This window comes from Pleuronectes platessa, chromosome 8 (assembly GCF_947347685.1).
Source record: "Pleuronectes platessa chromosome 8, fPlePla1.1, whole genome shotgun sequence".
In the NCBI taxonomy this organism is placed as follows: Eukaryota; Metazoa; Chordata; class Actinopteri; order Pleuronectiformes; family Pleuronectidae; genus Pleuronectes; species Pleuronectes platessa.
In genome coordinates this window covers 25628225-25642910 of record NC_070633.1, presented here as the reverse complement: position 1 = coordinate 25642910, position 14686 = coordinate 25628225, and the positions used below count along the sequence as shown (strand labels likewise).

Genomic DNA, 14686 nt, shown 5'->3' with positions numbered 1-14686 from the left:
GTTGGATGTTTCAGAGACAAATCACTCTGCCACCAATGACGAATAACAAACAGATGTGCTGCACTGAGCACAGACGTGGTTCATTTAAAAAATGCCAATGCAGCAAAAGATTCATCTCCAAATGACATTTATATATTAAAGCTGCATTATATTGTGTAAAATATAGTTTTTATAGATATTACAGATTACAGATAAAACTACTACAAGAGCTGCAAATGGATAAATACAATTTATAGTTCTTTGATTTGAAAGATTAAATACACAAACAGAATATGCTTGTATACATATCGTGATTTTACACAACAGAAATCACACCATATACTTTTATCTATCAACCACTTCAAGAGATCCGTCTGTATGTGGCTCACATACCTCGAGAACTGTTCGTCTTATCAGCTCCACACCTGGGAAGTGCAGTGGGGATTTTGGTGCAATATGGACACGCGATACATTAGATATTGATAAACCTTGAATAAACAGGTTCAGAGCTCTGTTCTGTGGAAACAGGTTAACAGCTCTTTGTACAGCAGCCGTGCTGCAGCGTCACGGCTCCGTGCATCGAGTCCTGCAGCAGATCTTCCTCCTGCTGTGGCTCAGCTGCTCCAGGTTACTTTTATATTTTAAGAAAGAAAAACTGCAGCTTCACCACAGGAAAAACAAACAGCCCATTCCTCACAGGCCGGTTTACAACAGGCTCTACACTGGTTATATATAACACGAGTTATAGCAGGGAGGGTAAATTGGAATAAATGGTAAATATCTAAGTGTCTCTAGTTAAGGAATAAAGGTTGTTTTAGTTTTAAACTGACAGGTTAGTTAAGCATTTATAATGATCCTGCATTAGCCACACGGCTACATGTGGATTTATAATATCCATGATTAAACATTTGCTTGGGATGAAACCTTTTCCACATCCTGGTCGCTGGAAGGAGCTGCATTGTTGAAGTGAGTCATTGACTATTCTGCAGCGCCTTTCTTTGGCACCGCCGAGGGAAAAGAAGCAGAGAAGAAGCTCCATGATTCTACCTAATCCTATCTAATTTTGAATATCTTGAATCTCTGAAGTTTTCCAATTGACCTTGATGGATTCCTCTTTGTGTGATGATTATTCAGGTTGTTCAGTCTCTTCGCTCTGCAGAAGATCTTGATTGTACCACAGCAACAGTGTCGGCTACTTCCTGGCTCCACTTTAATGGCTGCAGGGATTTAATTAACTCAAAGGATCAATGTTACTGTATAGATCTGTATGGATCACTGTGCAGGTGTTTGTGCTTTAAAAAAAATGTTATTGTGAACTGATTTTAATTACATCTCATCAGGTTGGAGTTTAATCAAGTTTACATTTACATTTACAGCATCATTTCATAATTGCTGCAGATTTCGTCTTAAGTATTTGTAATAAATAAATAAACTAAATATATATCTACATTAACCTTGAATAGAAACAAAACAGATTATATCATGTTTTGTGTTTTTGTCTGACAGGAAGAAGAAAACTGAATTATGCACATAAACTAGGTGTGGACATATTTAGTGACTGAAACATATTTTGCATTTGTTCCTTCAGATGCAAGTGAAACAAAGTTGAAACACGTTGAATCTGAACAGTCACTGAATCCATTTCCTCTGAAACCAGCTGTTTAAATCTCTCCTCTTTTCACCACGATGCAAAAAATACCAAACAGTGAATTTCAAGGTCAAGAAAAATACCGTATTGTTCTCGCTTCCCCTGCACCACTGGTCTATCAATGATACTACAAACCATTGATGCATTTGAAGCAGATTCGGTTCCCGTGTCAAATCCTGGTGCTTCTATTACCCACGATGCAACCTGATCACCGACAGCTCTGTCAGAGTTCCTGCTCCGTGCTAAGCTCTGAGTGAGTAATGCCGACCGGAGGCGCTCTCTCATCCAGCGGAGACGCTCCAGAGGTCTGTTAGGTTCACCGCTCCACGCCGCCAGATTATATTTTTCAGACTTATTTCATTTGCATTTCATTTCCAGGCTTCACTCCTAACCAGCATCGTCTCATGTTCCGTCCCTCGTGGCAATTTATCAGATTCAGGCTGCTCCGTCTGCTCCACCACAAAAAAGAAGGGTTTATACATTTTCTACTTTCTACTTTTTACATACTCAGGCAATACTGCCTGAGTCTGCAAACAGACACCTGAGATACAACTGGAGCACATCAAGATGCTATTTAAAAAACCTTTTCTTGCCAAAGCTTTCACTTCTTCTCTTTATTAATCAGACGCCTGTAAACAGCTCCTTCGATATGCTAATGAATTACAATTTATTTTAACCACAGATGGCTGAGAAAGCAAAACCAGGCTAAAGTGAAACATTAATTCAAAAGTTTACGGTTAAAAGCAAATCCTTTGAATTTTGATAACAACGTCTCCTGTAAGTGTGCCGCTCTGTTTGACTAATGGTATTAATGAAATAAATAATTTGTCTTTCTTAGAGTGTAATTAGGGGAGATATGAAGTATGTTCTCCTCGATATAAAGAAATAACAGCTTGGAGAAATTGGTCTTTCTGGGATTTTGAGTCGTTATAACTGACCTGAAGTGGCTCCACATCACTAACACATGCAAAACAACAGTGCATGGTGCTCAGGCTTCGTTAGCACATATCTCCCTTAATCTGGACGCTTGCAACTTATTGTTGTATGTGTTTCTTATATGAACAAAGTAACGTCCACCAAGGAGATTATGTTTTTTCACCCCAGTGCGTTAGTATAGTTTGCAGGATTACACTAACACTACTTGATGGATTACTACAACTTGGTGGAAGGATGCTGTAACTGTCAGGGAGGAACCCATCACATTTTTGAGAGGGCATCTGTTGACATTCATGGGTCTTATTTTTTTACGAAATATTTACGGAGCTGATATCTACGAGTGTGTGAAATCTGGTGCAGCTTGTTAATATCAGTGTCCCCATAAGTGGAATGACACATGACCTCATACACTGACAGACTGGACACTTGACCTCCACATCAGACACACTGGTGCTTTTCATGAAGGAACCTGACGAGCTGTTTAAAGTACATATGAAGCTTTTGTGATCATAAACATTTGCCAGAAGTAAAGTTTGATTATTGACTTGTCCAAAAGTTTGCAGTTAGGCAAACTGCGATAAGTCTTTGTCCTTATTTTGCCATAAACAAGCAGTGATAGAGATTCAGGGAAATGCCATTAGGTTTTGACTAAAAGTCGCTTTGACAGAGTAACAGCTGTAATGAAAAGAAACTTTCCTTTTTAAGTATTAAGTAGTTTTAGCACTAATGGATTCTCTCATAACAGCTAAAGGGATGATGACACTTCGAGTGCAAAAGCTCCGGTGAGAGAAATGGTAAAAGTTTCACAGCCGGACTCCACATCAACCACTTCAGTTCCATCAGCTGCAAAAACGTCATGTTTCATCCATGAACACTGCGGGGAAAAAAATATCATTACGCCAAAGTGTCCTGGTGGGAGCCTTACAGTTGATGGTTCTATTACTAACTCTGTCAGCTCTCCTTGAACGCTGTTTACTCAGCTTGTAATTGGATGTTGTAAACAAGGACTGTGCCGTCATTAGTATGTGTTATAAATGAGCGGAGTTGAGATGAGTGTAAATGGAAAAATTTAAGATTACACGTGGGGAAACGGGAAGATTAGGTGGATTTTGGCATATGTGGTAATTGAGCTGTAGCAGTTCGAGAGGAGACTGTGCACGGTCGGTTGAAACTCTCATCTTTCTTAGCAAGTGGAAAAACAACACAAGACAACATAGAATCCAACTTTAGCCCATTTGCCTTTAGATACAAGGACTTTGTTTTTCTTAGAGCAGCTTGTGTGGAGGTCAAAGGGTTTGAAGTGTTTCACTCTTGCAGAAGTCACACTTTTTTATGTCTGTACAAACATTCAAGAGGTTTTTCTGACACATTTGAAAAGAGCAGCTTCTATTCAGACTCTGAAGCCGGTGTTAGATCATTTTTAAATGTATAAAATACACTTAAATTACACAGCACGAGAGAACAATGACACACAACAAAGAAATCCAGCCACATAAATGAGCATCCTTAGAATATGTTGTATAATTTAAGTTAATACATCTTTGTTATTTTTAAATAAACATACTCAACATGCTTTTTTCCAAATCAAGCCTTCTTTAAATTATCCCAAAATTCACTTTTTGCTATAATGAGAACAGCCTTTATTTAAAGTGTTAAATTGAACCTGGAAGAATATGTGAGAGATTGAAATGTGTTTGCTGGCAGTGAACAGGAGCTTCACCTCTGAAGTGAAAGATTCAGTGTGTGCGGTTTAAAAAAGTTGGGATTCAGTGTTGCCAATGTCTGGTCTGCTCCCCGACGTGGTGTCTCCCTGGTGGTTCTATTCTCCTTTAAAAACACAGGCTATTCGACTGCCATGAAGGTCAAATCTGGGCTTCTTCACTGATGATTTGAATCAGTTCACTTTTAGATATTTAAAAATATATTTTTTTTTTTACTTGTTTAGTGACTGTATATAAAGATGGAGGACGCATTTCCATTTCACCAGAAATTAAGTCACAATATCAAGGTCCTGCTGATGGGCCGGTTTTTATCGTGTAAAATGATCAATTAAAATTTAACTGATGGAGAAAATTAGCATTTGAACATATGTATTCGACAGAAACCATCTATGAGGACAAATTATTTATTGGATTTTTGGTCAATCCACTGTTCACTAGCATGGAGGAGAAAGGGTGTCATGCAGCCAGCCACCAGGGGGCGATGTAGATGATTGGGGGGTTGTCATGTCTTCCATATTTATTAACAGTCTGCAGATACACTTTATAAATTATGTAAAGTTAAAAAGGGTTGAAATTTGTGGATCTTTCTTTCATTGGAACCAGTTTGAATGTCCGTGGTGCAGGGTGACCCGACACTGGGTTTTAGAAGACTGACAATTTAATTTGTGTTTAATGGATTGAACTGTGAACAGATTTCTGTGGAGCTGAACTGGACAGTTTTGACGTGTTGGCTTAGACAATATCTGAGAAGACCTTGTTCTAATTCCTGCTGACGCTCTCCTGTGCAGTTTGGATACGAAGGACACGTGTAGACTGTGTGCGTAGCAATTTGTGAGTGCACAACTGTGTGTGTGTGCATGTGTGCATGTTACAGAGCTTGTTCCTTTGACGTCGGTGACCTTCATATCTCCTGGGTACTCCAGCAGCCATTTTGTGTTTTTTTTATTCATTCTGCCATTTGTGACCAAGGCAGCTTGTCTGGCACTGACGCTTGTGAACACAGCCGCGGCCCCGTGACATCCAGAAGTTCATCCGGTGTGGTGATTAAACATGCTGGTTCCAGTCCCGAGGAAATTCACCAGCCACATCCACCGGTTCTGAATTGTGTAACTCAATAGATTCTCCACTTGGTTGGTTGTGTGCAGCGGCCGGTGGAGAAGACGTGGTAGTTGTCGTTCACACTCTGCCGGCTGCAGGAAGCTCCAGACTGAGCGTTCAGCCCGAACATCTGTCAGAGAGTCAGTTTGTCTCTCTCTGTCAGGTGGAGCTGCAAAAACACAACAAGCCCAAGCCTTGTTCCTCTTGTTTAATTCTCTCCACCTGGCGAAGTAAGCTCTCAATTATTCAGCTCTCCAGGTCGTCATTAGAAAAAGGAAGCACAGACATGAGGGGGTTTCTGTTGGGTGACATTTCTACAGCCGAGGAACAACTGAGAGTGAAAGCATTTGGATCAATTTCCTCAAACATTTTAAATCGTCCAGACAAAAATCAACTTTGTTCAGGTACAATTTATGGATGTTTCTCTTGTTTACACAAATTGGTTCTTTTTATCTGGAGAAGATGAAATGATTCTGAATTTAAGTAACTCCCTGTCTTGTGTATTTATGTAGTTTAAGCCAAAATAAACACGATAACTTGCATCTCAAACACTCCTCAGTCACAATTTCAGAAATAAAGTTTCTTCTCCTTGCGACTCAGCGAGAACTCTTTGATTCTACCTGGCAGAGAGTTAGAAGAGCTGCTTCCAGCCTCTCAAACCCAGATGATGGTGAGGGTCAGGATCTCTCTGAAGGAAACATCTGGGGGAAATTTTACCTATAAGACAAATTGCCCGTTGGATAATGACACGTCAGGTTTCTGAGATCGCTCTTCTCCTGAATAACAAGTCACCTGCTCCCAGCGAGCACCGACTTCCACCGACCGGAGATCTCATTACCGCGCTCACCCGATCCTTCTCTCCTGATCATCCCCCTGCAACAAAAGTTAATTTATCTCGCAGCTGCTGTTTTTCCCAAAGTCAGTGATCACGCCGGATGTCACCTCCCTCCCCGGAGGTTTTCAGAAAGAAACTTTCCCTGTTCCTGCTCCATGACATCAGCTAATACGACTGCTATTAGCGGGGAAAAAAATACTTCCGCGTCCCACAATGAGAATTTGACGTGACATGTGTCAACCTGTAGTTGTAGTCATTATTTTCTCTTTGCACCGACTCAACCCCGCCGAAGCTTTCATGTAGTCGACTCCTTTGATCCGGGGCCTTTGATGGCGGATGGTAAATACGTCGGCGTGGTGTTTTCTGTTGCTGTCAGCGTTGGCTCTTGACACCTGTGTGATGAATTTGTTCGTCAGTTCCTTTGTGGAGACGGGACTGCTCCTCTCTCTGAGTCGGAGGCGGTGGGATGCTGTTTGAGCTTCCCCCTTGGGAGAGAAATAATCCTGTTATTATTGCCATCCTGTTGTTATTGTGAGGCACACAGTCACAGCACAGGCTCAGATTTGGATTTTGCAGAATATAAGCAGCAGCTTATTGTTAAATAATGTGAGTCTACGGGGGGATTGTGGTTCTCACAGGTACTAATTGGCTGAGATTTTAAACACAGCATCCAATTCTTAAGTTCAGTGCTTTTAATCAGGGGGCTCTTTCTCTGCACTGGGGAATCATTAGGAGATATTTATCTATTTAGACTTCCTCTTAACATTTGAATATTTGTATTTATTCAAACAAAGACAAAGCATTTTTCCTCACAGCTCCAATTTCCCCCTTTATCCCCAGATGACGACTGCAGACTGAGCGATTACCGCCGGCTGAAAACCAAGACTCTGGATCTGCACGACAAGAGGTACACGGGGTCTCGTGTGCACGGCGCCCACAAGGACAACATGGCTGCCAGGAAGCAACTGGTGGATATGATGTTCAAACGCTTTGACGCGGACAGCAACGGTCAGATCGAGTCCAGCGAGCTCTCACAGGTAAGAACAGAACGAGACAGTGAAAGACAAAAACAGTGGGTGAGTTGAGATGTTCTCCTGAAAACATCCGGAGAATTAGACAGATAGATGGATAGATGTTCATGGCCATTTGCACATGTTTAAGACAACACAGGTACAAAATCTGCACAAAACTATGAATAAATACACAAAATACTTCAAGATCAGGTGAAAAATTACATGAAAATATCACTTTTGATATCACTGAATACACTGAAATATTCCAACAACTACAATAGGCAAACTTTCACATATGAGGAAGGCAGCAGGATCAGACGCCTTCACAACAACAGGAACATTCAGGTGAGCTGTGGCGTCTGAGCGGAGCAACAAGAGGTCGGACAGGATGTAGATATGTCGCTGAGCAAATCATGTGTTTTTGTTTACACCACATCAAGGGTGGCGTAGATCCCTATCACCACCTTGTCCTAAGATATTTGTATTGTTTAGATTTCTTCAGTTTTGTGTGTTTGTTGTGACAAACGTCATCAACACGCCCAATCGCTCGCTGTGAATCCTTCAGACGTTTCCCTGCTGTATTCTTATCAGAGCTCACACTGACATTTTACGGATATTTAACCGACTCTGACATTTGCCTCGTCCCTTCCGGCCCCTACAGATATTTCCAGTGCCTTGTCTGAAAGCAGCTTTAACAGCTCAATCTCAGAGTCAAGCTTCTCATCTTGTATTTTAATAGAGACAAAAGAAAGAGCTGCTTCCCATTCTGTCCCTCCTCCCTCTTAGAGAATCCTCTCCAGGCCGTCAAACCCACGGTTATATTTTTACAAAATCAAAAGGCAGAACCAACAGGAAACAAACACCCTGTGCACTCAGGTGTATAAACTGCCCACTTTGAAGTCTGCTGTAGTTGTGTCCATACCCCCCCCCCCCCCCCCCCCCCCCCACACCCCTGCAGGTAAACCCTTTGAAAAGCAATGTGGGTCAAAGGAGCCTGGTGCTCATGGGAGGCTGCAGCCTTTGACCAGCGCTGCCGACAGGGACGCTGGTAAAAAGGAGCGTTTTGCTGCTGCCACGAGGAAAGGAAGATATTCTGTGCATAACAATAACGCAGGCCCATACCCGAGGACTGATTTAATATAGAAAGAAATTGAATAATGGAACGTGTAAGCAACCCGGAGCGTTCTTTCAGATCCACTGCACCAGTTGCCGTTCTGGGGTCAGTTTCCTGCTGATTCAATAGGATCTTCTGTCTGAAGAGGGGGCACCTTGGTGAGCCCTGTCAGGAGCCCCGACCTCACCAGGGGTGGTCTCATTAGATTCATGTGAATAAATCTTTGTACTTTGAGCTCAAAGCTGCTAAGTGACGCCTCAGAAATTTTGATATTTTGCCCATAATTTCATATTATTTCCATATTTTTCCATGTTTTATACGTTCAACTGGGCCAGAATGAGAGAAATCAATGCTTAGCGGGTGAAATGCATAGTCAACAGTGTTGTGCTCTGTTTCGTGGAATATTATTGTCAGTTTTTGCTCCGAGTGTGAATTTGAATAAGACCTTTCAACCCAGCAGTTATTACTCGGGGCTGATTTTCACACCTTGAGGATCTAATGCGTTTATTCTGTTGCACGTTTTCCTGTCGATGTTTGAGTGGCACCAGCAGGTCGGCAACAATTAACATCCACATCCTCGGTGGAACGGTTGACAGATTTCATAAACTGTCAGTAACATCACAAAATCATATTTTAAAAGAGAGGAGGGGATTTCAGGAATGGTTAGAATTTAAATAAAACTTATTGGCTTCTAAACAGAATCCAAAAAATAGGAAACTGCACAAATAGGAAACTGCACAGACATCATAAACAACTCTCTTTCTTCTACCTCACAACAAAATTACTCCATTCATCCATCAGGAATAGAACTGACACTGCATTAGTAAGGAATATAATGAAATCAGAGGGAAAGTGCTTCATCAATCCAAAAGATCTCAGAGTTAAAGATGGTCGATGATAGTTTCACTGTCCCTCAACATTAGTGTGCATCCATTCAGTTATTATAAAATCCCTCAGCAACATATGTAGGAGAATCTATGGTTTAATTTAGGTAATAAAAAAATGTGTGAGACCATCTCAGAGCCAGGGTTTGGTTTGGTGTGTTGTTGGCTGCTGGTGCTTCATGTTCGGCTCAGCGGAGGAGGACCAGCTCCCTGTGAAGTGAAAACTCAATAATTCATCTTAGTTGCAGGTGATTATACACCAATTAAAACTTAATTATGAATCTGTCTTCCATTTCTGCCAATACAGATTCCTAGATCCTGCTCACTGGGCCGTTAATGAGTTTTGATGTTGAGTTTTTAATAGCTAAGATGAAGACTGTTTCATTTTCTCTCCAAAAACCGTGAGCTTAAAATATTTAAAAGTTCAGATTTAAAAAGATTACATTTGACAATCTGCATGGTTCTTGCTGAAAAGCTAATCACAGTCTCATGAGCAGCTGAAAGTACAAAACCCGAGTCCCCCCCCCCCCCCCCCCCCTCCCCCCTCGTGTCCTGAAGCCTCCTTTATAATCGGAGTGTTCTCTGATCTCATTGGAAATTCCAGGGTGGAAATCCTCATCCTGGCTCACTTGACTTACTGGATCGTGCACAATTGTCACTGACCTTTAAGTCTCAGTTGCCCTTTTTGAAATGGCAAATCAAAACTTATTTTTTCCCCCTCCATGTAAGTTGCTCATATTTATCATCCAAGCAAAGATAAAAAGTTTAAAATCAAACAATTTACCCCCAAAAAAACCTGATATACGAAGATAGTATAACGGACGCAGCTCTGACTCTGTTTACCTGAGCTAAACATTATTTTATTCCACAGTGGATAAAGATTCAGATTTCTTCTGTGTTCAGTTTAAAGTTCCTTATCTCTAACTTTCTGCACTGAAACTAAAGAAACAATTATTTTAAACTTTTATTCCCTTTACATCCTCAGACTCTTCTTCAGTTCTCGGCATAATTTGAAAAAAAGATTCCGAGTTTATTTTTGGAACAAGTGTTAGAACCAGTGACCTTTTCTCTCACACGTACAGTTACGTGGAAAGATAGAACAGTTCATTCAATGTGTGAATCTTGAGGGACGCAGTTAGACATCTCTCTACAGGTGCCCCCCCCCCCCCCACACACACAACAGTTCTGCAGTTTTCCCTTCAGCACTGAAAAGCAACAAAGCCTGTGACTCTCAAGTCCGAGCACAAAGACGAACCAGAGAATGAAGAATACAGTCACGATTCAACACCTTTGAGATAAGATTAGATGTAGATCAGCTTCAAATGTATGAAATAAATACAAGAATATAAAGATGAGATATGACAGACCCCGGCAGCACCACGGTTATTCGTCTCCTGCAGTGTTAGGAGGATCGACTAAAGACATGCCATTACAGGTGACTCCTAAATGTTTGGGGAAGGGAGGTGCATTGATCTGATGGACGGGATGTGATGTACAGAGCCGTCCCCTGTGATCAGCGCTCTGACAGCTGATCCAGGATGATGGATGTGTCAGTGCCGGGCGGAGGCTGCTGAACAGGATCATGTTTTAGAATGAAGCTGAAGGGAGGAGGAGACAAACCTGCACGGTGTTGGTTGAACTGCGTCTCAGAAGGAAATTCATGTACATTGTCTTATCTATTATAGAAAGACACACAGGGTTCAGTACCCTGCAAAACATTATGCATGTCTTATTCTGGGGGCCAAGGCTGTCACATGTATATGATGTTTACAGAACCAGATCAAAATCACTTTGGTAAAACGCCTGTTAAACATGACACATCACAAACCTCAGCGCCGGGTTATCGGCCTCTTCAGGACCTACACACACATGTAATGAGATCAGATACTTTCCGTGTACACAGGAGGCTTCTGCACACTACTTATATTAAAAGGCTAAATATCCTCTCTCTGATATGGATGAAAGGGATATCAGTGAGTTTCCATCATGAGTCCAGTCTGCTGCTTTGATTAGGAGAAGTTAATAAACACATAGTGAACCAAAGTCAAACCAATTGGACTTTTAAAGTATTTTATTCCCTGAGCAATAATGGATATTTGGGTGAAAAATGAATGAATATTTTATCAATTTATTCAGTATGAACAATTTTGAGACTTAAATGCAAATCCTCAAATAAACACATCCTGCAAACCATATGCTTTCTCAATACATACATGTTAGTTGATGTGTTGATGACAGGTGTTTGTGTAAATGAGGTCATTTAGACTAAAATACACTGTAAACTTTAACCAAACATCATTGTGTCCTTACCGTAGGTGATCAAACAAGAGGGTCTGTCCAAGGACTTCTCTGAGTGCACGTTGTTCGACCTGCTGAAGTACAACGACGTCAACGATGACGAGCACCTGACCAAAGAGGAGTTCTACACGGCTTTCGGTGAGTGCACAGCTCGGTTTGAAAAACTAAAATAAATGACTCAACACAATATGTTTGAGTGATGAAGAAATAAAACGCATTTTGAGCTTTGAAATCGTGGGGGGAAAAAAAACTTAATACTGTCCCTGAAAGAGAATGAACCAACAACATGCGATAACAATCTGCACCAACACCTTCATTGTCTCCTAAAGTGTTTAATTGCACACTTAATTGAATTTTATGCTCTTATCGTCCCAATCAATAAACATTGAGGAAAAACTATCTGCATCATCTTTACTGGGACATCAATGTAAAATACTTATCAATCTTCAAAAGATAAAAGAAAACTTGTAACAACAGAAATCTGTTAGAGCAGCAGAAAGTATTTTAAAAAACATATTAAATTCACATACATTTATTTCAACCCTCACAGTCTGACGAGCATCTTGCTGCACATTTAACGGCATAAAATATAAGCAGCGTGTCTTAAAATGTATAAACCTCACGGGCTCCATAAAAAAACCAAAGGTTCTCTAATTAAATTTTGATTGTGTCTCTGAAATCTGAGGAGCGACTTGTTCTTAACATCTGAGCCGTCAGTCTGTCGCGTTTCCCTGGAAAACGTGGGCCGCGTGTTTCAGAGTTTACGACGGCGATAAACTCGGAGGAGTGTTTGATTTCCTGCCAGAGGTTCACTCACTTTGAACTGCAGGTTGTTTGTGTATTGTGGGGCGTTCAGATGTTTACCGTCCACCGGGAGCGATGGATGAAGGATTTAAACCCCCCCCACGGTGGAGGAAAAGGAAGCAGGTCACAAATATTATGAAATAGTAGCATCCTGTCTCCTCCTCATTAGGAGGCATACTGACGACAGGTGCTCTTCTATATCTGAGTCTCCCTTGTTTCCTCCTCTTGATCTCTTTCATGGTTCTGACATTTTCAGTCGGCTCGATATCCCCTCGCAGAATATCCTCTGACATTTGGCTGGCTTCACACATTGAGCAGTGGGAGAGAAAATTCACGATCAACCGTCACCTCATCAGCCCCTTTTGTATTTAAAGCCTTTCCTTGAAGAGGCAGTCATTATAAAAGAAAAGTAAAAAAGAGCAAAAGGCAAAGTGAAAGAAGTCTGGTCCCGTCTGCTGATCTCCACATCACACGTGGATGTGTGGGAGCAGAGTCCTCCTGGCAGAAGCTCATGAAGCGCGAGGGGACCTCAGCTGCTCCGTGTAGAGCTGCCTGAGTTTCCTTGAAGAGTTGAGTTGCTCCAACTCCAACTACCTCCTCTTCACTTTTTCAGATCCTGCAGCTTAAACCGCTCACAAAGAAATGGAATATTTCACGCCTGGTAAATCTCTCCCTCTGTGGCTTCTGAGTTCCTTTCCCTTTCAAAGCTGTTTCATTCTTCTCCTCCACCACCTCTCCTCCGCTCTTTGTCCTTACCTGCCGCGCGACCTCGTTATAAGATGATGTTATTATGTAAATGCTTCACCGCATACATCAATTCATTAAAACTTTTGAATTGCTTCTATAGTCTTAATTAAGCAATAATGTGCTTCTTATGACTGAGGTGCTTTTTGTGTCTTTGTCAACTTCTTGACTCGAGATATTCCGACACATCTAATACTGAATCAGACGAGTCTTACATTCTGGGAGGTCTTGTCTTCTTTATTTAATTCACGGTAAAACTACTTCCACTCTGCTAACTACCTACTGTAGGTGCTTTGGAGGTAGATCCTCAATATGCCTGTGAGGCAGCTGAGAAAGAAATAGGCAGAAAACAAGGTCACAAATCCTAAGACTAAAGACCAACAACTGCACCGAACATTACAACTCATCCACTTTCATGAGATTTATATCCACACAACCGAGGGATATGGTCCTAGTGCAAATGAGCAGATTGCAGAGACGCAGCTTTTTTGCAAAACGTAATCACGTGTGGTCGGATCCCAGGATAAAAGAAGGTCATGCCTCCACCAGACCCAACAGTCCTCTTATGAAACCACTTTTAAGCTCATTAGATCCGGATTTAGATTTGGATCTGCACAAAATATCAGTCCCCAAAACATGTCTGGTTTCTAGATCCATGAATTGAGAAAAAAAATGTTGAATCAAGAAATTGATGAATCCAAATGGATCTACCCCTGAATCTGGATCTACACTGGATCTGTTCCTTTTTTATATTAGGAAACAAGATGGGTGCTTCTACAGTGCACACCTCCGTATCATCCGTAAAGTTGTTACCATCCATGCAGTGAGTCAGTTTGCACAACTTCCACTGCAGTTGTGCACAAACCCACAAGGGGCATGCACCACAATTCTCTCTCTCTCTCTCTCTCTCTCTCTCTCTCTCTCTCTCTCTCTCTCTCTCTCTCTCTCTCTCTCTCTCTCTCAACAAGAAGTTAAAAAACAGTAGTCGCTCAGGTCTCCTTTGCATTGGACGATCGCTTTTCTTCTTTTCCAAATTTGTCTCATCTGAGTGGACGGGTGCTGCAGAGCCGTCGACATAATCCAGTGACAGGCGTCCTGTATAATGACCTGAGTCGTGGCTCTGAACATGTATTACATTGGCTTGCAGCAGCAGCTGTAGCCTGGAGACAAGCGATGCCGTGCAGCAACATGGGCCGACAGCGTGGAAGTGTCTGGTGCCAAGCCCACGGTCACGGCGCCCGAGGCTAACACGCATTGACAAGTTATAGTTTCTCACTTCATTGCTGACATAATCTGTGAGTGGCAGCTATAAAAAAAAAAAATCCATGCAAATACTTAAAGCTCTGTCGTAAAAAAAAACGAGCGCCGTCATAAAGTAAATCCGTTGATGCCGTGTGTCCAGAATCATGTCGCAGCTTGGAAAACGGAACGGCAGTAAACGCCACCTGCCCCCCCCCGTGAAAACTGCACCTGTCTGACGGCTCCGCTAATAAGAGCCCCGCTACTGCTGCACACCTCAAAGTGTGGCAACTGTGTTTATCAGGACAAAAGATAAGACGTTAATGTCAATGCATTATTCATTCCTGCATTAGAAGGGACTGGAGGGGGGGGG

The 14686-nt window shown here is 41.8% G+C and overlaps 1 protein-coding gene across 1 annotated transcript in view; it reads left to right on the top strand.

Moving 5' to 3' along the window:
* Positions 1-14686, top strand: part of fstl5 (follistatin-like 5) — a 127345-nt gene that overhangs the window by 57253 nt on the left and 55406 nt on the right. The window contains exons 3-4 of the mRNA XM_053428381.1: positions 7058-7254; positions 11544-11664. Coding sequence (XP_053284356.1) covers positions 7058-7254; positions 11544-11664 — 318 coding nt within the window. The remainder of the gene's footprint in view (positions 1-7057; positions 7255-11543; positions 11665-14686) is intronic.